Source organism: Ochotona princeps, chromosome 8 (genome assembly GCF_030435755.1).
Source record: "Ochotona princeps isolate mOchPri1 chromosome 8, mOchPri1.hap1, whole genome shotgun sequence".
Classification (NCBI taxonomy): domain Eukaryota; kingdom Metazoa; phylum Chordata; class Mammalia; order Lagomorpha; family Ochotonidae; genus Ochotona; species Ochotona princeps.
In genome coordinates, this window is record NC_080839.1 from 233,177 (window position 1) to 261,090 (window position 27,914).

The following is a 27,914-nucleotide window of genomic DNA, read 5'->3' on the forward strand; positions in this document are numbered from 1 at the left end:
AGGGCTTTCCTGTGTACATTTGCCCTGCTTCCCAACATAGAAGATGAGTAAGATATCTGGGTCTTAGACCAGAACCATGTGACTTGACTCAGCAAAGAGAAGACTTCACAAGATTGGTATGCCTTTTGTCAAATGGGACTGAAACTATGGAAACGAATCTTGGACCAGATGGCTAAGAATAAACATGGGCCGACCCACCCAACCCCAGCCAATGCCTAGTTCTGGATGCAATGAAAAGAAAGAAAGGAATTATGGTTCTCAAGTTTTTTGGTACCCTTTCCCTTTCATATCATGTTTCAAGTATGGCCAGAGCTAAAATTAGGCATCTATGTAATGCGACTCCTTTTTGAGTTATTATATACTTTTGTGTTTACAACTTGCCTGAAAATGATTTCTTTACTTTCCTGATTAGCTTCAAGGAGCTCATTCTTTTTGTAGGACTCTGAAATGAGGAAAAAAGAGTAACCATATCCATGAATCACAACTAAGTATTTCTGTTCAAATGCTCAAGTAAAGCTGATGAGGTTTCTTGCCATTCTAGATACAGAAGACTTTAACATCAGTAAAATGTGTACATTCAATACATTAATATAACAGCTTTTTTTGTAATTTTCAATTACTTGGAATTTTTTATTTTAAATTGATGGTGGTAGAGCAGAAAATGTGGCACAGAAATTCTAACTAATGCTTGGAATGTCTTACATCCCATAATAGAGCCAGTTTGTCTCATCTTGGCTACTCTGTTTCCAATACAACTTCCTGAAAACATATTCTGGGAGGTGGCAGATGATGACTCAAGTGGTTCGGATCATGTAAAAGATCAATATGTAGTTGCACATAATTTACCTTAAGCTGGCAAATTTTAACAGTTGAAAGCACTGTTAGAATAAACCTGCACATGCAGACTATAGAATGCTGTGTCTCATGCATGACACTAGCTGTCCTTTGGGAAGAAACTTTCCCAGCCAACATGTACTGAACTATGTTACCATCCTCCCCGCCTTCTTTGCTGACCTACGTGGAACACCCTGGTTTACAGAGTTTTCCCCTGTCCGATGCACTGATTCTTGTTCCAACTTGAAGATCACATCAGGCTTTGCAATGCAGAACCCTGTTAATGCGAAATAATGCAGACTGTGAAAGCACTAATTTGGGGACTTCAAGGAGAAAAGCGTGGTTCCAGGATTTTTGTCACAAGTGGTCTCAGGAATTTTCTGACAGGTAGATGCTCAAGTTCTTTACAGCTTCAAATACTAGTCCTATCAAGTCCTAAACTTTCAAAACTCTTTAGTTTGTCAACTCTACAGAAGATATTCTGCTTGGGCATGACAGAATTTCACTCACCCAAGGACAGCAGATTGCTATATGTTTCAAGCATCACATCCTTGTACAGAGTTTTCTGAGCATTGTTCATGTGCTGCCATTCATCCTGGGTGAAGTCCACAGCCACGTCTTCGAATGACAGCAACACCTAGAAAAACACATGTCTCCTCAGTCCTGGATCCCTACATAGAAAGACTGACAGTGCATTCTATATACGTTTAAGTTGCCACTTGAATGGGTACAGCTGAATTTACAATCTATAAAACATCACAAAGTAAAATGAAAATGAAAATATCTTGCACGGTATTGTTCTCTGTAATGACTCTGATTCTTATTAACTGTTGAAGGCACTGGATATCATATTTGCCAGAAATACATACAGTCTTCAACAATATCTCTAGTCTTTAATCATTAATACCAAAAAATGTAACCCATGTGAGAGTAATGTTCTGGACGGTCAGTATTTTATATATCCTTTGTTTAAGCTCTTGAGGAACAGAAAGTAGGTTTTTGTTCTTTGTTACTATTATTATCTACTTTGCATGTCTTGATATATTTATCTAATGGAGTGTTATAATTGTGAATCTGAAATGAAATCAAAGTATGCTGTTGTAAAAAGTAGAGAGGAAGATGAATAGTTAATGCAGGCAGGAAACGGTAGAAAAGGAAAACAAACTAAAATCTGCATTTTTGATATATGTAAAATTTGCTCACTACATACAAACGTATGTATATGTATGTATGTATGCACACTAGATAGAAACACTATGTCATAACAGACGATGCCTCAGAATGACACAATTATGAAGCAAATGTGTCTGAAAGCAAAGGCTTAAAAGACATGACACAAAGTACACATAAGAAATGAAAAAATTACAAATAGCGTTAAAAAGTTTGTATTCATTTTATACTAACTGAAAAACTGATAAAAATATCATTTACAAACATAAATGACAATATTTTTACTTCACTCTGTGGAACTATGACAAAACATATGCTTAACTATAAGTCAAAAGTATAATCATTGGGGCCAGGGTGATAATGGTAGGCAAGGGAGACCAATTCAGGAAGGCCCCAAAACTTGGGATCCTGTATCCACATGGGAGACCCAGAAGAAGCTTCTGGATTCAGATCAGTTCAGCTCTGGCTGTTGCAGTTACATGGGGATTGAACCAGTGAACAAAGAATCTTTCTCTCTGTATCTCCTTCTATTATCTGACTTTCCAATAAAAAGTAAATAACAATATTTTAAAACAAATGAAGACTAGAAGATCTAAAAGCCAAAATATTTAAATCATTAGGTAGCTTCTCTGATTACATGAAATTAAGTTAGAAATTTGTTCTCTGATCACATAGAATTAAGTTAGAAATAATATTCTAAATTCTCCTAGAGAAAAAAAATCAGAAGGAAAATCAGAAAATATACTTGACAAATTGTATCTTAACAATGGCATTACACTTTGGTTTTGTAATCATCAAAATCGCTCCTATTCACACATTATATATAGCACATTCACTGTGGGCTGGTTTTAAGAATTGTTTAGGCAATATTAAGTATATTTGGGACTGTGAAAAAGTTAATAAGGTCAATGGATGATAGAGTTACAGGACAATCTCCATTTAATTTGTTCATCAGTTTCAAAAGAAACAATTGTGCACTGCAATATAAGAATATGATTGTTAAATAAAAATTTTAAAAGACTAAGCAGCAAAAACTAAAATGGGAAAAAAAGAAAATATTAAAAATAGTATTAAATGAAACCCTTTTGCAAGACTCCCATAAGGAGTGAAAAGGAAAACAAGTTTATGAGAAATGGCTAATTAGCACAAGCAGATTTTTAGGATGATTTACCATTAAGTGATTGAAAATTGCAACCATAATCAATGCCACTTTATATCCATTGCAATGTCCTTCATAAACAAATGTTCACAAAGAAAAACTAAAATTATGCATTTCTTATGCAAGTGTAAAATGATGAAACTAGTACGAAATCTGGTACTCAAGGACAGCATGTTAACATTCTCACAATGTTGGAACCAGTATGGGGTATCACGTGAAAGAAGCAGGGAGCACGTGTTCTCATGGTCTGAATCTGTTTCCTTTTAAAGTTGCCAGTATCTGTGGAATGAACTGTGGCATTGTGGGCTGAGCTTCCCATACGGGTGCGGTTCATAACCTGGGTGTTCCTTTTTTATTTATTTTTTATAAAAGATTTATTTATTTTTATTGAAAAGTCAGATTTTACAGAGAGAAGGAGAGTCAGAAAGATCTTCCATCCTGTGGTTCATTCCCAAGTAGAAGTTAATGGCTGGAGCGGAGTGGATGCAGGAGCTTCTTCTGGGTCTCCCATGTAGGTGCAGACCCAAGGCCTTAGGCAGACATCCACTGCTTTCCCAGGCCAAACTCAGGGAAGCTGATGGGAAGTGGGACCGCTGGGACACCAACTGGTGACCATATTGGATCATGGCTCCTGCAAGGCAAGGCAAGGCAAGGACTTTAGTCACTGAGCTATAGTGCTGGGTACCATGTTCCACTTTCAATTCAATTTCCTGCTTTTGCCCTGGGAAAACAACAGAGGATGGCTCAACTCCTTCAACACCTCTGCCCATGAGTGAGGTCTGAAGTGGCTCCTGGCTTTGGCTTGCCTTGACTCTTGCCATTGTAGCCATGTGGGGAATAAAGTAACAGATGGAAGATCTCTATCTCTCTCTCACCTTTTTTCTACTGCTCTGCATTCAAATAGAAAGCAAACATAATGCCACAAAGGAGAGCTCTGTGATTTAGTAGATAAAGCCACTGACATCCCACATGGGCAAGGGTTCAAAGCCTGGATGCTCCACTTCTGACCCAACGCTCTGATAACAGGCCTGGAAAGGAAGTGGAGGATGGATCAAGTACTTGGGTTCCTGTAACCAAGTCACAGACATGGACAAAACTCCTGGCTCATGGCTTCAGACTTGCTTACCTCTGGCCATTCCAATTATTGAGGAGTGAACCAGCAGATGGCAGATCTATCTCCATCTCTCCCTCTTTCTCAGTAGCTCTGCTTTACAAATTAAAAAATCCTGAAGGAAAAGAAAGCACCCTGCAGTAGGAAATGGTATTATGGTACAACACATTAAGCTACCATTAGCCCCATTTCCAATCCAATTCTAAGCTAACATACATTGGAAACAGTAGGAGATGGCTCAAGTATTTGGGTGGGACACTCAGTTGGACCTCCTGGTTCTTCTCTTTGACATGGCCCAGCCCTGACATTGGAACCACTTGGAGATACAACCGGCAAATAGCAGATAGCTCTCTCTCTCCTCTTTCTGTAACCCAGTCTTTTAAATAAGTAAATAAACAGGATTTATTTAAATATTTAACAAAAAAATGTAGCGTATTTCATTCTCCACACACTCCTGTAGCAGCTCATGAATATACTATACCCTCCAAATGTTATTAGCCATCACACTATTTCAGCCATTCCAAAAAAGGCAAAAAAAATGAATAATGAATATATGTATGTGGAAATTCTTACTACTCCAAATCAAATGCTTGAGCGTTTATTGTCAGGTTGGTACTCAGTCATTTTGATTGTATCATGTATAAGGTCTGCAAAAATCATTTCAAACTTGATATCCCACAGTAATTAACAATTTTAGTTTCAAACTGAATCATGTACAGTGAGGACCTGGGATAAGTGGGAGGCTGGGTGGGGCTTCTCCCTTTATCTCCACATTTACCCCAGATACAGAAAAAAAAGAGAAAGTGGAAATGATAGTCTTACACACTTTTCTATAGCCCTTGAACCCTTGTGCCCTAATTAACCATGTGATGATTGTCAAACATAAAGAAAAAAAACTGAATCATGTAAATAATGTCTGTCTATGGCATCAGAAAATGGGGAAAGTTTCACTCAGCTTTAACAGCCCCAATGTATTAGTTATGACAATTTTACCTTCTTTCCCTCTTGCTTTTTCATTTGAGTTTATGAAACATCATAAAGCCCCTACAATACAATGTAAATCAAGCTGAGAAGTAAACAGACAACTTACTGAAGGTGTGTTTGAAAGCATGTCTTGGAAGTATGTGGTGGGCTGCAGGGATACACCTGCAAGAGAAGGTGGGGAGAGGGAGTTAGGAATTGGTCTTGCTTGTTCCTAGTCTCCTTAGTGGCTCCTATTGTGCTAAGTAATGTCAAGACAGGAACCAGACACAATGGCTGGGGACACAAAAATCCATCATCTTCCCTGGGCAGGAACAGTGCTTTACAGAGGACAGTGCCAGGAAGGCTTCCTTGAAACGGCATCAACAATTTCAATAATTGGCAGTGATTAATTAAATTAAGTGCTCGTTAGCTTAATTCCAACATTTATTACTTATTTAAAAATAATAATGTTACTGCCAAGTACTAACTTATTTTTTAACAACCATTGTTCAGACTACAACACACCATAGAAAAACATCAGTTACTAAAATTGTTACTGCAGCAAAATAACTGGGTATTAAGTATTTCCCTATTCTATAGAGGAGCTGCATAAGGATTTCCATTAGAACACTGCTTGCAGTTTATACTATAATTATGTAAAGGCAGAAATCTTTCAGTCAAGAATTCTTTTGTCTACACCTACATAGGAAATACAGATATAAGTATTCTACACAGATTGTTAGTAGTTATTCCAAATGAAAGTTCATAAGACTTCAATGACACTTCCCAGTTCAAAAACCCTCTATGACACTTGACTTTGTCATTTAATTTGTCATAGCCCATAGGAAATCCATAACTATGGCAGCAACATTGTTTGAAAAATATTTTTGGGCCCGATACAGTAGCCTGGTGGCTAAAGTCCTTGCCTCGCATGCACCAGGATCCCATATGGGTGCGGTTCTAATCCCAGCAGCCCCGCTTCCCATCCAGCTCCCTGCTTGTGGCCTGGAATAGAAGTCAAGGACGGCCCAAAGCCTTGGGACCCTGCACCTGTGTTGGAGGCCCGGAAGAGGCTCTGGACTCCTGGCTTTGGATCAGGAACAAGCTCCAGAGCCTGTCTTCAATTGGCTCAGCTGCAGCCATTTCAGCCGCTTGGGGAGTAAATCACTGGATGAAAGATTTTCCTCTCTGCATGTGTAACTTTACAATAAAAATAAATAAATCTTAAGAAAAACTTATTCAAAAAAAAAACTTTACCTCATGAAATAGTTATTTCAAAAGCCAGAGAAAATTATTAGACTTAGAGGAGTGAATGTCATGATACATGAAGTTGGGCTTCTGCTTGGGACAGATCACATCTGATCCCCAAATGCCTTGTCCATGCCTACTGGCTATTTATCACTTCCAATGCAGTATCCTGCTATTGTGCCTGGAACACAGTGGGTGGGTTCCAGGACCCCCAGGAAACCTAGATGGATTCCTGTTGCTGGACTAAGCATTTCAGAGCCCTGAGCGTGAATCAACCAGTGATGGAATAGCTCTCATCTCTCTGCAATCTATGTTTCAACTAAATATTGCATTTATAAAATAATTACAAAGCAACATACTGTATATAAAACTATATATTTCAGGTTGATTTGTGGATATGTTGGTGAGTCATAAAGAATTACATTTCAAATTCAACTAAGAGAACTTCACAAAGACATTTACTTCCTTTAATTGTTTCTATTTTTGGTGATTTTTACATAGCTGACTAGAGTGATAAGGGTCAAGGGTTATGGGAAGGGGCCCGGCAGCATGGCCTGGTGACTGAAGTGCTCACCTTGAATGCCCCGGGATCCCATATGGGTGCCGGTTCTGGTCCCGGAAGCTCCACTTCCCATCCAGCTCCCTGCTTGTGGCCTGGGAAAGCAGTCGAGGATGGCCCAAAGCCTTGGGACCCTGCATCTGCGTGGGAGACCTGGAAGAGGTTCCTGGTTCCCAGCATCGGATCAGCGCGCACCGGCCCGTTGCGGCTCACTTGGGGAGTGAAACATCGGATGGAAGATCTTCCTCTCTGTCTCTCCTCTTCTCTGTATATCCGGCATTCCAATAAAAAAAAAAGGGGGGGTTATGGGAAGGTGGGTGAAATCAACATTTTCACATTCTCTTTTTTTTCCTTCCTATATCTGGGGGGAGGAGAGAGACAGGAAAGAAGCACACTCAACCTCCAAACTGCCTCTGCATTCTAGGATCAAGGACAGCCACCCAACACCATCCCAGCATCCCTGAAGTGGGACATACTCCGAGGGTGCTGGGGTCCATGTGGTGGGTGTGGAAGACAGGAAGGTGTGAAGAGTATTGTTCCATTGCAGGTAGTGCCACAAGGAATTTCCTGCTGCATGGCAGGGCCCAGCGCATGTCTCCACAACTACCTGAATGCAGTTCCACCTCCCTTTGCAAGGACACCAGACAACCACACTGAGTATTCTGTAATCTATTTAGGCATTGTCTGCCTCTGCGGGAGTTGTTTATTACCAATGTGAAGTTGATGTTGCTGATACCTTTTTAGCCAAAGGGTCTTTTATTTATTGCTGTCTCAGCTGCCCCCATTGACCATATGGTAATCAAGGGTATTATCCCCTAGGTGTAGTAGGAATCTATTCTTTCCCTCTTTCCTTGATCTTTAGGTCCTTCCTTCTGTGATGTATTTCCTCCCTTAACTCATTTAAGATCAAGTTGTAGGATGAGGACTGTAGTAGGAATGTGTTACTGATTGATATGCACCATCTATTGAGAACTTCCTGACCACAGGGTCAGGATGGATAACACCCTGCTTTAAGATGAAGCAAATGGCAGAATTATCCTTAGAAACACCCATTTGACCATGACGTAAATAGTCTGAGCCAGAGTTTGACTGCTTCTGCATAAATAAATTGGACAGCTTTCTTGCACTGTCCATTATGATGATAAAATTGTAGTGGTCCATTTCTTTCCTCTTTATGTCTCATCCACACACCCTTCGCGAGTTCCCAACTCAGCAGGAGCTGGACTCTGGCACGAGGGTCCTGCTCAAGAGGTTTTGATAGTTCAACAGTTCTGAATTACTGCCAATCTCGCCACTCCAAGTACAATGAAATCTCTTTAGAATCCACTGGTTTGCATAGTTCACATTAGACTTTCCATTTGCCCAGTTCTTTACTGCCAACTCTTGGCTGGGGTAGTTGATCAATTTGTTCTGTCCTCCGTCCCTGTTATGGTTATCAGGTGTCCTCTGCAGACTCCAATGTACTGCCATATCCTCCATGTGTACCTGTATATGCTGTCCACTGCTCCATCTAAGCCACTGACAATGCACTCTTCGGTCAGACCACAGAACCTGCAATTCTCTCCATGGTTGGGGTTCTGAGTCCAGCAATTCAGTTGGGGGGGATACCCAAAGAAACATCATCTGAGGTGATCCCAGATCTGACTCATGTGTGCTTGCCAAATCAGGGTCTGGCACAGTCTGTTACACACACTGGTAGTTGCAATTGCTGGGTCATTTCTGTCTCCAATCCTGATTTCTATGCAAACCAATGGGTGTTAGAGCCTAGCCTGATCCCACCAACTCACGCAAACCAGTGGGAGCTATAGCCTATTCAGAGAGACCTGCAATAATCCCCACAATGCCCAACCCTGCCCTGGTTCCCATGCTGTTCCAGTCTGTCCCAAATCCCATTCAGCTCTTATACTTGATAATGGGCACTGAAACCTGGTTCAACTCAACCAGTTCCACTATCCAGCCACACATTTGTCAGTGGGTGACACTCTCTGTCTAGCCATGCCTGTCTCAGTTCTGATTTATGATCACCAGGCAGAGTGGCAACCCAAGATGGAGGTGCCCACTGTTTCCCTACTGGGTCCACTCCCATTCACCGATCTTGCACTCTCCAGGTGGTTCTACAGTTTAAGTTGACAGAATTTACCCCCACATGCCAGCATCTGCCAGGTAATGCTGTAGCAAAATCCAACCATTTCTCACCCACTCTGGTGTATGCAGGCAGCAGTAGGAATAGTCAGCCTAGTCTGCCTTACCCCTGATCCAGCTCACACGAGGTCAACAGGTTTGTAGCCCTGCCTGAGTTGGTCTGCCCCCACCAACTTGTGTTTTCCAGTGTGACTGGTGATCCAGCAGGAGAGCCCAATGTAGCCCCCTACCTGACCATCCCCTTCCCCATTGGTTGCCAGAGTCCAGCTCCAGCTGAGTTCGGAACTTGAGAAGGGTGCATGGATGAGGCACAAAGAAAGAAAGAGAGACGGACCACTACAATTCCATGATCATAGTGGACAATGTGAGAAAGCTGTCCACTTTATTTATACAAAACCAAACTCTGGCTCAGACTTTTTACGTCATGGTCAAGTGGGTGTTTCTAAGGATAATTCTGCCATTTGTTTCACCTAAGGCAGGATGTCATCCATCCTGGCACCCATCAATCAGTAACACATTCCTACTGCAATCCTCATTCTATAACTAGTCTTGAATCAGCTAAGGGAGGAAATGTATCACAGAAGACAGGACCTAAAGATCAAAGAAAGAGGGAAAGAATAGGTTTCCCTTCACCTGGAGACTTAGCACCCTTGATTAGCATATGGTCAATGGGGGAGGAAGACCCTAGGCATAGGTTCCCACCACACCTGGGGGCAGAACACCCTTGATTAGCATATGGTCAATGGGGGAGGAGTATCCTAAGCATAGGTTTCTGCTATACCTTTGATTAGCATAGGATCAAAGGGGGAGTTAACACCCCTGATCAGCATATTGTCAATGGGGGGCAGCTGTGACAGCAATAATAAAAGGCCTTTTGGCTAAAAACGATATCAGCAACATCAGCTTCCAAGCTCACATCAATACTATACAGTACTATACATTAACTCCGCAGAGGCCGACAATGCCTAAATAGATTACAGAAATCTCAGTAGGGTTGTCTGGTGTCCATACAAAGGGAGGTGGAGCTGCATTCATGTGGTCGTAGAGACATCCACTGGGGCCCTGCCACACAGCGGAAAATTCCTTGTGGCCCTGCCTGCAATGGAACAATACTCTTCACACCTTCCTGTCTTCCACACCCATCACACGGACCACAGCAATTGGTCTCACATGTGCTGGTTGGATACTGCGGCCCAGTCTGGCATGGCCAACCTCACCTTGACATTTGCCAGTAGGTGCTGTAGCCTAGCTCAGCCCAGTCAGCCCCCAGTCCTGGCCCTCATTGCACTGGCTTGTGTTGCGACCCAACTCAGCTGACCCACATTCCATTCTGGTGCTCATTTTTGCCATCATGTGATATGAACTGGCTCAGCCTAGTTTGCCCCAGACTTGAGCTAAATGTATGCCAGTGGGTACCATTCCCTGGCCTGGTCTGGGCTGTTATCTATCGTGGTCCCTGTGCTCACCGTCAGGAACTGTGTCCTGACAGAGGAGTTTCCCAAGCTCCTCCATCAGAACCTCTCCCATTGCCAGATCTCATGCACACCAGTGGGTCCATGGGTCAGCTCTACTTAGTTCACCTCCTGTCCTAGCAGGAACAGTGGCCTTTCCTGACCAGCCCTCACCCATTCTACTTTTTACTCTTGGGTGTTACAGCCCAGCCAAGCTTGGTCCACATGCAGACACAGCTAACACCTGGATCAGCAGGGGCAGACATCTAGCCCAGTCTGTACCACACCTAACCTGGTTCTCACAAGCACCGTGGATGCTGGAGTCTGGCCCAGCCTGGTATACCCCAGACCCAGTCCACACTTGTGCTGAAGGACACTGTAACCATGTCTAGATCAGACCGCAGCCCCTACTCTGGCTTTTGTACTATTCAATGAGAACCACATCCCACTAGTGTGTCCCCTTTGCTCCCCAACCAGACCTGTTCCCAGCTATAGATCCTGTGTTTGCCAGTGGTTGCTCTAACCCAGCTTAACATAGTTCCTCACCTGTCTTGACCTTTGGCTTTGGATGCTGCAGCCTGGCCTGTCCCAACCTGCCCCTAGTCTGAACTCTTGCTGGCAGGTGTTGGAACCTGGCCCTGCCCAGTCCAGTCCCATCCCTGGCTCATGCAAACAAGGAGGTCTGACAGCCTAGCTTGGTATGACCTGTACTTCAGCCTGGTTTCCACACTTGCTGGTGAGGTAAAGACTGCTTGGCCCTGCCCAATCTGCCCCCTTCCAAAATCAACCCACACATCTGCCAACATGTGGTGCCACCTTGCCCAGCCTACCCAACCCCCAGGCCTGGACCCCATGCTTGCCCTAGGCGTTATGACCCACTAGGCGAGTTTTCATGTTCCCTGACTCGGCCCACTCCTAGACCCAGATCTCATGCATGCCAGCAAGAGTTAGGTCCTTGTAGGCATATCCTGCCCCTCCATCTTGTCATTGTATGAGCTGGTGAATGTTGTGTCCTGGGCTACTCCACAACCTGTTTTAGGATGCACATATGGGTGCTGCAGGCTGGACCTGTCCCACCTACTCTTGGCCCCAGTACCTGTGAGTGTTGGGAGGTTCCAAGGTCACACCTAGCTCATCCTATCACCACCCCAACTCTTAAGCTATACAGCAGAGCTTGATTTTCCATGGGGTTGGTTCTACTCATGCCCTGCATATTCTACTACTGTACCTGTAAGCCCTAGAATTCGCCCACCACTCAGATACCCCCCCAGCAGTTACTATGCTGCTGGAAGGTCCTTCCACCCAAGCCCCAAGGTCAAACTCACCTGACCAAAACATCCCCCCTCAAGATGGTGGCAGTGGGCAGAACCAGGGATCCGAATGGCAGAGATCCCCTCACACTGTATTTACCATGAAAAGAGAAAACTCAGGCCCAGGCAAGCCTTGGATTCACCCACTGCTTGGCAGTGGTACCTGGGGCTAGGGTCCCAAGCACTGAGTCTGACCTGGCTCTCCAGGGGATCCCCAAGAGCCACCACCACAAAGATATTTCTATAAGTGATGTTTATTACAGGTGTTTGGGCACTCTAGTTTGTTTTACTCATATCAAAATTTCTGTTAATAGTAGTAGTAAAAGTAACTTTTCTATTTTTTTAAATAATTGAAAATGAATTCATGCCAAAATCTGCAGTGCTTCTGCTTGTCATTAATAGATAATTGATACTAAGTGAGAAAAACTGCATTATAAACCTATCACATTCACACAATTCAAAATATTGGAAAAAGAATAGCTTGGCATCTTCAAGGAAGCATCTTTTCTTTTTTTAAGAGTTATTTATTTTCATTGCAAAGTTAGATATACAGAGAGGAGGAGAGACAGAGAGGAAGATCTTCCATCACATGACTCACTCCCCAAGTGAGCGCAACGGCCAGTGCTACGCTGATCTGAAGCCAGCAGCTAGGAACCTCCTCCAGGTCTCTCACACAGGTGCAGAGTCCCCAGGTTTTGGTCCATCTTCAACTGCTTTCCCAGGCCACAAGCAGGGAGCTGGATGGGAAGCAGGGCTGCTGAGATTAGAACTGGCACCCATATGGGATTCAGGTGTGTTTAATGTGAGGACTTTAGCTGCTAGACCACTGCACTGGGCCCCAAGGAAACATCCTAACACAGTGGGGTCATGTTCTAAATCAACACAGTTTGCTTAAATGGATCTCAAAAGTAAAAATGTGGCCTCCAATTACCTGGGTAACATGAAACATATTACGCAAAGTCAGAGTTTTTGATAGCAAAGTAATATGCCTCATATTAGGCATTCCATGTTAGGTCAGATACAATCCTACCCATGAACTGTAGCCATGCTAGGAGGATAATAAGATAATCACATCCTGTCTGGCACAATATTTGAACCACTGGTGAGGTTGCCTATCCATGACTAGAAAAACAAATGAGTTCCATCTGCCAAGACATAAATAGTTACTAAGTTAACAATTTTTCATCCCGTAAGGTAGTTCCACATTTAGCCCAGCCTGAGATAACCTTGAGATATTCACAATTTATAGTCTTGTCTTTATAAACTGTGATGTTCTGAACTTTGGGGTCAAAAGTTCTTTCTTGGGATCAGAATGGTACTCAACAGGATCGTCATGTGCCTGTAGTGCAGGCATCACATATGATGCCAACAAACAGTTCACTGTTTATGCACTAAGAAAGTAGTTAAGGATGGCTCAAGTCCTTAGGACCCTGCACCCACATAAGAAATCTGGAAGAATCTCTCAGATTCTAATCAGCTCAGCTTTTGCCATTGCAGCCATGTGGGGGGCAATCCAGCCAATTGGCAATCTCTCTTTTTCTTCCTTTAAATTTGTTTTTAAAATCAGTAAGAAAAGAAAATGTGCTTTGAGAAAAGATTTCTGGTGGGTCTGATGCAGCAGCCTAGTGGTTAAGCCCTCGACTTGCATGTGCCAGGATCCACTATGCTCACTGGTTTGTGTTCCAGCTGCTCCACTACATACAACTCTCTGCTTTTGGTCTGGGAAAGCAATAGAGGATGGACCAAAATCTTGGTACCCTTGAACCCACATGGGAAACCTGGAAGAAGCTGCTGGCTCCTGGCTTCAGATTGGCTCAGCTGTGGCCATTGTGGCCACTTAAAAAGTGATCCCTCAGATGGAAGATCTTTCTCTTTGTCTCTCCTTCTCTTTATAAATGACTTTCCAATAAAAATAAGTAAATCTCTCTTTTTTTGGTAAAGATTTATTTATTTTTATTGGAAAGGCAGATGTACAGAGAGGAGGAGAGACAGAGAGGAAGATCTTCCATCCGATGATTCACTCCCCAAGTGGCTGTGATGGCTGGCTCTGCACCAATCCAAAGCCAGGAGCCAGGAAGTCCTTTCCGGGTCTCCCACGTGGGTACAGTGTCCCAAGGCCTTGGGCTGTCCTCAACTGCTCTACCAAGCCACAAGCAGGGAGCTGGATGGGAAGTGGAGCAGCCGAGATCAGAACCGGCACAAATATGGGATCCGGGGGCATTCAAGAGGAGGACTTTACCTGCCAGGCAACCACAGTAGGCCCAAGAATAATTTTTCTAAAAATTGCTAGCTTTACATAAGAATCCATTAAAGGGGCCCGGCGGCATGGCCTAGCGGCTAAAGTCCTCGCCTTGAACGCCCGGGATCCCATATGGGCGCCGGTTCTGGTCCTGGAAGCTCCACTTCCCATCCAGCTCCCTGCTTGTGGCCTGGGAAAGCAGTTGAGGATGGCCCAATTCATTGGGACCCTGCACCCACGTGGGAGACCTGGAAGAGGTTCCTGGTTCCTGGCTTTGGATTGGCGCGCACCGGCCCGTTGCGGCTCACTTGGGGAGTGAATCATCGGATGGAAGATCTTCCTCTCTGTCTCTCCTCCTCTCTCTGTATATCTGACTTTGTAATAAAAATAAATCTTAAAAAAAAAAAAAAAAGAATCCATGAAAGCTTTTGTGCAACACCTGTGTTCTTTTCTGGTATAAAACTTTGTGTATTCTCAAATAAAGTGTGCTATCCTGAATATGTGGATGATGGCTACAGTGTAGATTAATAAAAGCATTTCTCCATTAAGCATCTTATTATTGTCTGTTTGATTAATCCTGACAGTACAGAATACCTAGTCACAAAAAAAAAAAAAAGCTGAAATAGTCCCAATGTGGAGAGAGACACAAGTAAGCATCACAGTACACAGTCCTAACAGACATGGCCAGAAAGAAAATGCCCTGTGACACATTATAGTTAAACTGTCATAAGTGGAACACAGAAAGAACAGAAAGAACATTCTACAATCTGCAAGAGAAAACTGTCCAGTCACATGTAAGTGAGCCAATATTAGACCATCTTAGCAAAGTAGGGGGAGACAGAATAATGTACAATGTTTAACTGCTGCCTGCTGGGCTAGTACCTCACATCAGTGCTGGCTTGAGTCTGATGCTCCACAACAATCCACTTCCCTGCTAAGTCACCCAGAAAAGCAGTGGAAGATGACCCAGGCATTCAGAAACCTGCCACCCACATGGAAATGGAAAACAGGATGGAATTTCAGGCGCTTAGCTTCAGCCTGACTCAGTCACTGGAGGGGTGAACAATTTCTTGAAATACTTCTCTGTCTCTACCTCTCTCTTCAACTCGGCCTTTCAAATAAAATTAATGTTAAAAAAGAGAGAACAATATATTCCAAGCTATGAAAGAAAAAAATAAGGCACTCCCAACCAAAAATACTATATCCAGAAAAACTACCTTTCACAAAAGGGGTATCTTTCACAATGAATTCATCACCAGAGAATTGGCCTTAACAAGATCTGGGAAGGGCCCAGCCCAAGGCTCAGTAGCTAAATCCTTGCCTTTCATGCACTGGGATCCCACATGGGCACCACTTCATGTCCCGGCTGCTCCACTTCCCATCTAGTTCCCTGCTTGTGGCCTGGGACAGCAGGAGAACAGCCCGAAGCCTTGGGATCCTGCACCTGCGTGGGAGACCCGGAAGAGACTCCTGGCTTCAGAATGGCTTGACTCCTGCTGTTGAGGCCACTTGGGAGCTGGGCCAGCAAATGGAATCTCTGTCTGTCTCTCCTCTCTGTAGATCTGCCTTTCCAATACAAATAAATATATCTTTCAAAATTTACATTAGATATCTTTTCTGCCCAAAATTGAATAAAACTGGAAACCAACAAAAGAAACTTCAAAAATTACAGATACACGGCAAACAAATAAACATTAGTGAAGGAATAAGGAAGCTAACACTAAAGAAATCAAAGGGGAAAGTTCGAAATTCCTCCAACCAAATGAAGATAGTTACCACATATGAAAACTTATGGAATACAGCAAAAGAAATCCTGAAAGTATATAACAGTAAGCAGCTACATCAAAACCCAGAAATATATCAAATGATGTGACAATGCCATCTTAAGGACCTAGAAAACTGCAAACCACCACACCAAAGTTAACAGAAGGAAAGAAATTACAAAACTCTAAGGGGCAATGTGGTAGTACATCAGGATAATCCTACTGACACCAGTTCTAGTCCCTTGTGCTCTGGTTCTGATCCAGCTATCTGCTGTGACCTGGGAAAACAGAGAAAGATGGCCCAAGGCCTTGGGCTCCTGCATCCATCCAGGAGACCTATAAAAAGCTCTTGGCCCCAGCTCTAGATTAGCCCAGCACTCACCACTGTAATTACTTGGGAAGTGACTGAGTAGATGGAATCTCTCTCTCTCTGTGTCTCTCATGCTGTTTTTAACTCTTTCAAGTAAAAGAAGTCTTCTAAAAAGAGAGCTTGGGGAAAAAGCAACCTTAAAAATTCATTGTAGAATTAAACAGAAACTAAAACCACAATGTAAATCAAGAATGCCTTTTCAAAAGATTAAAGAAAGACAAATAACTACAAACATATATGAAAAGGGAGACAACACAGAAAAACAAAAGACTACCACAGAACATTAGAAACATTTACATGCCAAAAGATAGGCAAATCTACAATACACAACTTACAAAAACTGAACCTCAAAGACACAGAAGACATGGATCGGCCAATGAGGAACAATACGGAATCAGTTATAAAATGCTTTCCAACAAAGTGCAGGACCAGAGAAGCCTTACTAATGAATGCCAGAGTCAGTCAAGCAGAGTAATAACCATTCTTCTAACAATATCCCAAAATACTAACAAAGGAGGGAACTCTTCCAAGCTCATTTAGAGGTCAATGTCAAAACCAGACATGTACACCATGACAACAACAAAAACACAATTAAAACCTTGTGAGCAGAGAGGTTAAGATTCTCACCAAATACTACCAGTCAAATCCAACAACACATCAAAAAGATCATCCATCATAATCTAAAGGGATTTGTCCCAGGAATGCAATGAATGAAGATGAAAATTACGATTATTTAAACATGCAGAGAACAATTTAACTGAATAATACTCAACAAATGAGCTACAAAAAGAACATAATTCATTTTAATAAATACTATATATAACAAAGCCAGGACCCACATTGTATGACTAGTGGAAAGCTAAAAGGATTGCTTAAGATCTGGAACCAGATAAGGATGAACACTCTCCCTACTTTTACTCAATGCAGCAGTGAAAGTTTTAGAGTAATTGCAAAAGAAAAAATAAGTAGAAGAGCAAGGAGTATTGTGGATACAAGAACTACATCCTTGTTTGCAGATGACACTATTCGGTATATAGAAAATCCAAAAGCAGGATCCCATACGGATGCTGGTTCTAATCCCGGCTGCTCCACCTCCCATCCAGCTTCCTGCTTGTGGCCTAGGAAAGCAGTTGAGGACAGCCCAAAGCCTGGAACACTGCACTCATGTGGGAGACCCAGAAAAAGCTTCTGGCTCCTGGCTTCAGATCGGCTTGGCTCCAGCTGTTGAGGCTACTTGGAGAGTGAATCAACAGGAAGAAGATCTTCCTCTCTGTCTCTCCTCTTCTCTATATATCTCTGGATAGAAGAGCTCTCTCTCTTTCTCTCTCTATTGTTGTGCACGTGATTCTATTTTTCTGTCAGATTTCTCAATCAGAAAAGAAAAACTTCTAAAAATGACTATAATCACATCAATGCACACCAAAATCAAATTGAAAAATGCTAAGAGATGGAATTTTGGGCAGATACAAAAGAATAACAGACATTGGAATAGTAAATGTAAGTCAATACTTATTTGCTCTGATTTTCAAACTCTTTACAAAGTTCCTATCTATTTGAGACACAATACTAATCTGATATGGGTTTTATAACTTGAAAAAGTAAAACGTGTTATGGTAAGTATGGCGCACAGGCTGGGAAGAGATCAGAGGAAATACACTACAATTCATAAATGAGGATACTATTACTTGGACAAACACTCTTAGTCAAAGATGAACTCTGTGAATCACAAAACTATGAAACAGGTTAAAAACACTAGGGCAACAAAGGAGTCCCGGGCCATACTCCTATTTCTGTCTAGTACGAATTACTCCCATAGAAGAAAGACTTGATTTGGCATACCATAGATAAGACAGAAATCAGAAGCAACTGACGAGAAAACCTAAGCACAGACACACAAGAGAGATCAAGAAAAGACAGATTGTTACAAAAACAGTCAAACTATGTAGCAAGGTATGTAGCAATCATGGTAAAGGGTTTTGTATGATTGCTGAGCAAATCAATCATAGAATCTAATCGAGTTCAACCTTGAGATCTCAGGTGAAAGGAGCCCTCTGCAGTGTGGTGGCTGCACAGAGTACCCGAGCCAGGTAGGACCCAATGTGTGTGACTTGGCCCATGGGCGCCATCACCTCACAGTGATGGAGTCCTGGCTGTTGGAGGCCAGTGCGCCCAAAGGACACCAGGCTCCACCTGCTGGCCGCCCAGAGATGAGTACTAGGGTTTTTTGGGGTACGTAATTGCTACCTAGAGACAGCAATGGATTAGGTCAATGTGAATGTAGGTGAGGGATGAACTCTGTGTGACTCCCAGCAATGGGGTCACTGAGCTTGCTGGCAAGAATGGGGACTGAAACCTGGGAGTTTGGTTGGGAGAGTCCATACGATCTGTTTGGGTCAGATTGATTCACCAGTGCATATGGGAGTCCTGAGATGGGCTGTTAACATAGAACACTGCTGACTGACACACACCAGTCCACACAAAAGCTATGGCTGAGGGACTGTCTGGCAGGGTTGGATCCCAGTACCTGACTGAGTGTTGGAACAGGAGGGAGTCAAAATAGGAAGGGTTATGACACCAACCAGCTCGAGGCAGAACCAGGTCGGGGGTAGATTCTGCAGGGGATAAATGGGCCCAACCCTGTGGAAATACAACTCCTGTTGATCAGCTTAAGAGTTGGTGTGGAGATGGGCTGAGCTAGGAATGACTATGGATCCCAACGACACTCATGGGTGCTGGGGCTGGTGACAGCATGGGCAGGTCCAGGCTGCAGCACCTGCATGTGCATCCTACCAGAGGGTATGAGGCAGGCCGGGCCACAACATCCTCCAGTTCATAAATGCCAAGATGGAGTAGCAGGGTATGCTGGGCAAGAACCTAGCACCTCCTGGAACAAGTGAGCTCTGGGTCGGAGAGTGAACCGTTGGGGGAACATGAGAACATGGAGAATCTATTGGTGGTCACAGCTCCCACTGGTGAGCACATGTTTCAGACCTGGGTGTTGGACAGCTTGAGCAGGGTAACTCCAACTGTTGGCTGATGTGTGGGTTGGCTGTGTAGGGGGAGCGACCATGCAGGGGCAAGTCAACGTTATTTCATTGGCAAGAGCAGAAACCATGCAGGAGCACAGGTCAAGCTCAGCTAGGCTGTCACACATACCAGACTGCATGAGACGTGGAGGGGAGCAGACAGAGAAGGGCCAGGTTCCAGCACTTGCCAGTGAGTGGAAGGAATTGGGGTAGGCTGGGTCAGGTCAGGCTACAGCATCCAAACACAAAGGTCATGACAGATGAGGGACTAGGCCAAGCTGGGTCAGAGCAACCATTGCCAAGTGCAAGATCTGTAACTGGAAACACACCTAGTTGGGGAGCTAAGGGATGTCCTGGCTGGGTTAGGGTTCCCACTCAGGCTGGAATGGGAGCCATGTTCTGCTCTGGATATGGCTACAGCATACCTTAGCACAAGTGTGGACTGGGGCTGGGTGTGCTGGGCTGGCTAGACCCCAGCACCCACTGGTGCTCATAAGGACCAAGGTAGATGTAGGATGGGCTAGGCTAGGTTTTTGCCCCTGTTGAGCCAGATGTGAGCTGTGTCTGTGTGTGCACCAGGCTAGACTGGGCTGTGATACCCAACAATAATAACTGGATTGGGTTGAAAGCCAGTCAGGAAAGGCCATTCATTGTTCCTGCTAGATCAGGAGGTGGACTAAGTAGGGCTGGCCCCTGGACCCACCAGTGTGTGTGAGATCTAGCATTGGAAATGGTTCTGATAGACAAGCCTGGGATACTCTTCCATCGGCACATAGTCCATGCAGATGAGTATAAAATATTCAAACAACTCAAATTCAACATACCGTATGATCCAGCAATAGCACTCCTAGGAATATATCCAGAACACTTGTTCTATGAGAAACCAACATTCACTCCTATGTTCATAGCAGCACAATCAGTAATTGCAAAAACATGGAAACAACCAAAATGCCCATCAACAGAGGATTGGATAAGAAAGCTATGGTTCATCTACTCCATGGAATACTACTCAGCTATTAAAAAAAAGCAAAATGCAGTTCTTTGTGGCCAAATGGGCCAAACTGGAAACCATAATGCTAAGGGAAACGAGCCAATCCCAAAAGGTTAAATACCACATGTTTGCCTTGATTTAAGATGATATGATGTTATGTATAACATGTTATGTTTTGAATGTTATATGTTGTGTATAAACTAAAATTGAAGTATAGGTGAGTTGGTCACAGAAGGTGGCTGGGAACTCGCATTTACTTTTAACATATTGGTTACTCATTGCTGGCTCTGTCTTCAGACCAGAGAGGGTATACCTAAGAAGCCATTGAACTTGACGGGACAATAAGATACTGGACTCTATGTTTGGTATACGCTTGCAATGGGGAAATCTCAACTGAACTTGAGCTGTGGTTATGCAACAAGGTGGAGGAATCCACCATGGTGGGAGGGTTTGGGGAGGGGTGGGGAGAACCCAAGTATCTATGTAACTGTGTCACATAATACAATGTAATTACTGAAGTAAAATAATAAATAATTATAAAAAAAAAAAAAACCATGACAGGAAGCAGCCCAGAAAGAGCCAGCAAATGGTACCCAAAGGTATACATTTGGCGCAGATCAGGGGCAAACCAAGGACTGCCAGTTCTCATCACCCACTGGCAAATCCAAGCACATTAATGGAATGTGGGTCAGGCTGGGTCCGGTTGCAACACATGACAGTACAGATGAGGGCTGGGATTGGGTGCCGGCTGGGCTGGGCTAGGCTTTAGCCTCCACCAACCTGAGCTGGAATTGGGCATAGGGCCTCACAGGGCTGGGCTGGGCCAGGCTACAGCACCCACTGGCAAAAGCTGAGGTGAGGCAGGTCTTGCCAGACTGGGTCATGGCACCTAACCAGCACACGCAAGACCAAGTTGCGGGGGAGGAGTAAAGCTGCTAGGGGAAATGTGAGGCATCTGCTGCAGGAACACAACTCCCACTGGAGAGTGTGAGTTGGGATGGGGCAGACCAGATCGGGCAGGACTACCAAGCCCTTGGGCCTCATGTGAGCTAGATCAGGGAAAAGCCAACTGGACTGACTTCCTACTGCTGCAAACATAAATCAGAGTGGTTGAAGGTTGGCTGGGCTGTGCCACAGCACCAGCTGGCAGATGCTGGCACTGGGGACTAATACCGTCAATCTAAATTGCAGAATCACCTGGAAAGTGCATGATCCAGGAGTGGGAGTGGGCCCAGGAGGGAAACAGTGGGCACCTCGCTCTTGAGTTACCATTCACACTGGAGAGCATGAGAACCAGGACAGGGACAGGGGTGGCAGGACAGAATGGCACCCAAGAGCCTCTGTGTGGCTGGTTAGTGGGGTTGGTTAGGTTGAACTAGGTTTCAATGCCCATTGACATGAAGAAGGGCTCAATAGGATGTGAGACAGACTGGACCAGTATGCTATACATACTAGCAAGCATAGGGACCAGGGCAGGGAGCAGCTCTGGCGGGGGTTATTGCAGGTCACCCTGACTAGCCTGCAGCTCCCACTGGTTTGCATGAGGGCCAAGTGTGTGGTGGGCAGAATCAGGTTGGGCTGCAACACTCTTTGCTTCATGTGAAAGATAGGGCTGGAAGCAGAACTGACCCAGCAATTGTAACCACCAGCATATGCAAAACCTAATTTGGGTGACAGACTCTGCTGAACCCTGTACTAGCAAGCACACAAGAATCAGGTGGGATCACCTCAAAGTTTCTTCCAGAATCCCTCCAACTGAACTGCTGATCTCAGAACCCCAACCATGAAGAGAAGTGCAGCTTCCATGGTCTGACCACGGAGTGCAAGTGTCAAAGCTGAGCCACCTCAGAGCCTCAGACCCAACACCAGACAGCATATCCAGGTGCATATGGAGGATATGGCAGTCCATCAGAGCCTGCAGAGGACACCCAGTACCACAACAGAGGAGAGAAGACAGAACAAACCAACCAACTAACCCAGCCATGTGTTGACAGTGATTCTGGAGAGATTTCATCATGCTTGGAATGGTGAGATCGGCAGAAATTCAGGACTGTTGGACTATCAAAACCACTTGAGCAGGACCCTCAGAGCATGCCTCACATCAGCAACCTGGGATGGGTGGGAGGCTGGGTGGGGCTTCTCACTTTCTCTCTCCCCTTACCCCAGATCTAATAACAATGTGGAAACAAAGGTTTTACCCACTTTCCTGTAGCTCTTGACCCTTTGCGCCCTAATCAACTATGGAAAGCTTGTCAAAATAAAATAGAAATATGGTTTACAAATCTGATCAAAATTCACAGCATGACCACTTGAGGAGCTAGAGAAAAAATATATAAGCAAAGCAGAAACGGAATTGGAAGAATACTTAAAGTACAAAGTCCTAGAAAACTGTGGGTGTTTTACTAGCAAATGCTCACCATTGTGCATACAGATTAAAGAAATAAACAGCTTTACTGGCTTGGAATGCAAGAGGGCAAAATTTAAAGATGGCAAGATAAGCACGGATTTGGGGGATGAGTTAATCAAGGGAAGAAGCCAAGAACATAAGTCCCCAAATTTGCATTTAAACGTCAATGAAATGCTTGACAGAGGACTAAACCACATACATGCCGCAGAGCTGAAAAGGACCAAAGAAAGAAGCACCACTGGAAACTGAAAGAAATGGAGAAACAGGTACTAATAATAGTGGCAGAACAACACAAAACAAACAAACAAAAAAGCAAAAAGCAACGCTGATTTTGGAACAAGAGTCCAGCCAGTGAACTGCTTTGCTGAAAAAAAGCACTATCCCAAACAATCCAACTCTCTCTACTGTGGAAAAGATGTGATTTACAATTTACAGGATGAAATTCAGAGTCATTGTGAAGAAGTCTGAATACATTACTCCAATGCAAGTGGAAAAACAAGTAGAAATAAACCCAAGCTAACCCAGATATTCCAAGTAGCACAAAAGATTCTTACGTCATTCATAATTGACTTGAGGTCTTTAAATGAAGTTATAAAATAATGTATTTTAAACACACTAAGAGAAAAGAAAAAACAAGCACGAAAAACATACATTTTAGAGTTAAAACTAAAAGGGAAATTCACTGGTTGGCTTAGACTAGACTGAAAAGAAAACAATGGAACTTGAAATTACACCAAGAGATACCTTAATGTCTTTATACTGGAGCAGTCTAGAAATCAATCCAACACATACGTAACTGTAGTTTCACTAGGAAATGCATGTTGCAGAGAAATGGTTAAAACATTGTGAAAGACATCAATTCATAGATTCAAGATGGTGTGATAACGCCTAGTCATAACGGATATCAAGAAAACTTCTCCAAGCAAGGGACAAACTGCTGAAACACAAAGGTAAAAGACAAGACCCAGGAAGCAGCCAAAGGAAAAACAGCACATGGCATATCAGGTAGACCCATGTGCACATACGGCTACTCCCAACATGATGAAAAGGAAAAGTTGTACGCAAAATGGTAAAAGAAAATAACCTTCAATTTCTGACTTTATATCCAGTGGCATTCTAGAGAAGGAAGTGGAAAGACATTTTAGGGAAAGCAAAACTAACATAACTCCACTTACATGAACTTCCCAGGACAGACAAACTCACAGAGTCAAATGGCAGAGTGATTGCCAAAGACTGGGCTAGAGAAATGGTTTTAGAATTTACAGTGTTAAGTGACATGAAAAAGATCCTGTAGATGGATAGTGGTGACAGCTGCAAAGATGTGAGAACACATTTCAACCTACTCAACTGTACACTTACAAACGGCTAACACGGCACATTTTACGTACATGCTACAATTTTGAATAAGTTTCTCTTCATTTCAATAGTACTTGTACGTACACACAAACAACAAATGTTTCTTAAGCTAGTTTTTATTAACCAACTGGAATAAACTAAAATCTAAACAGCATTTTTAGGAGTGTGAAAACATGACAAATCACTGACAGCGGGAAGCATACAACTGTGAATTAATCAACACAACTTTACAGAATCATCAGTATAAATATATATGACTAAAAGGTACACGTTACTAAAATACCTGCATCTTATTTTTGCTCTGTGCATTATTAGTACTGCATATTACCCCTTGTTCAACAAGTCTCAGTGATTTCTGAATGGCTTCTCTGTGCAGAGAAGCCTGGCTTCGAGGGACTGGACCTCACCCTGGAACATCTGTGACATTTCTGATGCAGCATCAACAGCTGTTCCCTGTGTACTGATGACACTGTATGCAAACACCAGAATAAAAGGAGAAACACAAAAGTAAGACTTGAGAGCAGAGTCCAGAAGAAATCACTCTTGTCAATTTGTGTCACTGACTGAGCATCCCTAATCTTAAAAAGCCAAATCCAACACATTTGAAGTCTCAAATTATGCAAATACTCCAAAATCTGACACACTCACAGTCCAAAGCACTTGGGACTAGGGATACTCAATCTGTAATACCTGCAAGGGATAAGAGGAGGATACAATTTTCATTTTCCATTTGTTAAGCTTCAGAAATCCTTTGGATAGCTACAAAAACTTACCTAACAGGGAATGAAGGCTATGATCTTAAAAGGTAGAAAAGAGGGACCAGCTGGAAACTGGGGTGTCAAACCACAAAAAGTTGAGCCAGTCCAGGAGGACTGCAGAATGAGAAGGATGGGAGCCGGGGTGGAACACCGGGATGAGCTACAGGAAGCAGGAGAGAGCAGACACAGGGGGACAGCAAAGAACTCCAGAGCAAAGCAACAGAAACGAACGGAAATCCCAGAAACAGATCACGGAGAGCAGTTTCACCAGCTGGCATGTACACACAGGCACGTCATAAGACCTTCGACGAAAATTTCTTCCTGACGTCATGGCTGAAAGGCCACATGTAGTGTGAAAGGTAGCTTCCAAAGTGGCAGAAGACTCAAGGAAAGCACTGTATAAACAGTCTTTGGATTTAATGACAATTAAGCTGTTGCTAAATAAGACTTACTGGGTGTTTTTAAGTATAGACAGGCAGCGGGGCTGTTCCTAACAAACGTAACTTTGAACAGTCTACTATATATCCTGCCCACACCTCTACGTCAGAGACACGCATGGAACTATTGAAATCCCTGTGGCCCAGTCAATGCTTCAGACAGTCCAGGTTTCATTTGTGTTCAAAAGCTGCCCGGCACCACACAACTGGAGAAACTTGAGAAAACTCTACTTGCATTTAGCATTATGATAACCATTTCTAATGCAGAGAAGGGAGAATGTTCTTTTGCATATTAACACTGAAAAACTTGCCACAACATCGGATTTGCGGGCAAAAAAGATGGTATTTAAGACTTCAGGGCTAGCCAGTATTCTTTAGATGTGTCATGCTGTCTTCTCAGACCCCAACGAGTCACGTTACATGTGTGACACTTTTTTCAGCCAAATCTGCATCTAACGTGGAAGACTCTAGGGTCTTGTAACCTGCTTATATCTATCTGCCAACTTCATCTTATGCCCAGCTCCCTAAAGTTCAAATGGACCTACTTCAAATGTTTCATTTTATCTCATAGGCCCTAACAAGTTGTTAAAATACAGTGCAAAACAAACAGCTCACCAGAGACGTGTACATTTTTCGCTCTTCTTGGAAACACATGGAGAACTCTGGAAGCATCCTTGGGAGTGGAGGAGAATGGACCATATCCATGAGAGACTGGTGTGGTGTGGTTCAAGATGTTCTTACCCAGAACTCAACACATGAGCTGGAACAATGAACAGAAAAGCCTCTCTGTGGAATAACAATCTTTTAGGCCTCAAATCAAAGCAACAAATACCCCACTAGCGATACACACAAGTCTATAACTTGATCCAGTTTAGCTACATAACTGATTTGGGTTGCTTAAAACACCTATTACCTACTCATTCAGCAAAAATGATCATTCCCCAAACAATTAAATAATTTAAACAACAGAAGAAGCACACTCATCACTAAAACTAATGTTAGAGAAATATACTTGGATTAGAGAAACCACAGATCCTTATTAATACAGAGAAACCACCTAGGAATCCAAGTGAGTCTTTCTATTACAACTCTTCCCGAAGAAAAACCCGCTGCAACCCAACAGCACCTGCTCACATCTAGACACACTCTGCCTTGATGGCACTCATGGTCACAGCTCTGAGTGCTCACAAAGCGGTCTCACACTGGGCTTCGATGCCAGTGAGACATTAGCCTTCTGGGACACACACTATGACGTCAGCGCGGGCACTGTGAATGCAGCAGCCAGCAGGGACTGCCAGAAGCAGCCTTAATCTATCAGGATCAGCCTAGGCACCAGAACACTAACACTTCAGTTAGTCATCCCAATTGCCCAGCCATGCCCACCCCAAAATGTGGAGCCACAGATCTATAGTGAAGACTGGATTTTCTTTGGTCAGTAGTCTCAGCTGGTTCACTTTACAGTAAATGCTGACACATCTCAACACACAAAACCTGACACTTGTTTTCTTTTACAGAAACATCAAAACGATAAATGTGGGAGTCAACACCATGGTATAGTAGGCTAAGCTTCCACATGTCTTGCCTGCTCTGCTTCCTATCCAGTTCCCTGGTTACAGGCTGGGAAAGCAATGGTGCATGTTGGAAGTCCTTGGGCCCATGCACTCACATGGGAGACCTAGAGGGGACTTCTGGCTTGGGACTTGCTCAGCTCCAGCTGTTGCGGACATGTGTGGAGTGAACCAGTAAATGGAAGGTCTCCAACTCTTTCTTTCAAATAAAAAATAAATCAATACATTGGGGCCCAGCACGATAGGGAAGTAGTTAAAGTCCTGGCCTTGAATGTGCCAGGATCCCATAGGGGCGCCAGTTCTAGTCCCAGCTCCCTGCCTTGTGGCCTCAGGAAGTGGCCCAAATCTTAGGGACCCTGCACGTGTGTGGGAAACCCAGAAGCAGTTCCTGGCTCCAGGAGTCCGGTTTTCTTACCTCCAGCTGTTGCAGAAGCTTGGGGAGTGAACCACTAGCTGGAAGATCTTCCTCTCTGTCTTCCTCCTCTCTCTTTATCCACCTTTCCAATAAAAATAAGTAAACCTTCAAAGAAAAAAAAATCAATAAATTGAAATTCCTCTTAAATGGCAGAAGAGCCTGGCAAGCTTTCCCTTAACTACTACAAACACAGCCAGCATAGAGGGAACATTAGTAACAGATTCCAAGAAGCCAAATTTGGCGGTAGCTGATCTGAGAAGACTCTGCCTCCAGACACAATGAGGGAACACTGAATGCCTGGAAGTGAATTCTACACCCTGGAGAGCGCTCCTCCTGGCAGGCAGGCCCTGTATCCCTCAACAACCCTAAAGTAGGTCACATTTCTAGGTCCCTGCCTATTCCACTTAGTCACCCGCATCCCCCATTTATGACAACTAGCCTCAATCTTCCAGGTCGCTCAGTCTTTGACATGTCTCGGGATTAACAATTGCGTGGGCCGTGCAGCGCTGCGATCTCCAGCTTTCTGAGTGCCCATTCTGTCTCTTCTGTGGAGCCAGTGAAGGTTCAGACACCAGGGATGTTCCTTCCGGGGGTGGGGGGGATTACTAACTACAGGTGCACCCACTTGGCCACACCT

The 27,914-nt window shown here is 43.7% G+C and overlaps 1 protein-coding gene across 1 annotated transcript; it reads right to left on the reverse strand.

Annotated features, from left to right (window-relative positions):
• Positions 1 to 326: 326 nt before the first annotated feature.
• Positions 327 to 26,034, reverse strand: LOC131481043 (zinc finger protein 510-like). Its single transcript, XM_058668257.1, has 5 exons — positions 25,910 to 26,034; positions 5,365 to 5,420; positions 1,345 to 1,471; positions 1,019 to 1,111; positions 327 to 442 (listed from the first exon to the last, which is right to left on the reverse strand). The coding sequence occupies exons 2-5, from the start codon at positions 5,383 to 5,385 to the stop codon at positions 327 to 329; spliced, it is 357 nt and encodes a 118-aa protein (XP_058524240.1). The 5' UTR covers positions 5,386 to 5,420; positions 25,910 to 26,034.
• Positions 26,035 to 27,914: the final 1,880 nt, after the last annotated feature.

Bases quoted from the DNA above. Each gene is read 5' to 3' on its own strand.
- LOC131481043 (XM_058668257.1), bottom strand. From the start codon at position 5,385: ATGCTTTCAAACACACCTTCA. The intron at 1,472-5,364 runs GTAAGTTGTCTG...GTGTTTTTCTAG, and splicing joins TGCTTTCAAACACACCTTCA to GTGTTGCTGTCATTCGAAGA. The intron at 1,112-1,344 runs GTGAGTGAAATT...TCGCATTAACAG, and splicing joins TAGCAATCTGCTGTCCTTGG to GGTTCTGCATTGCAAAGCCT.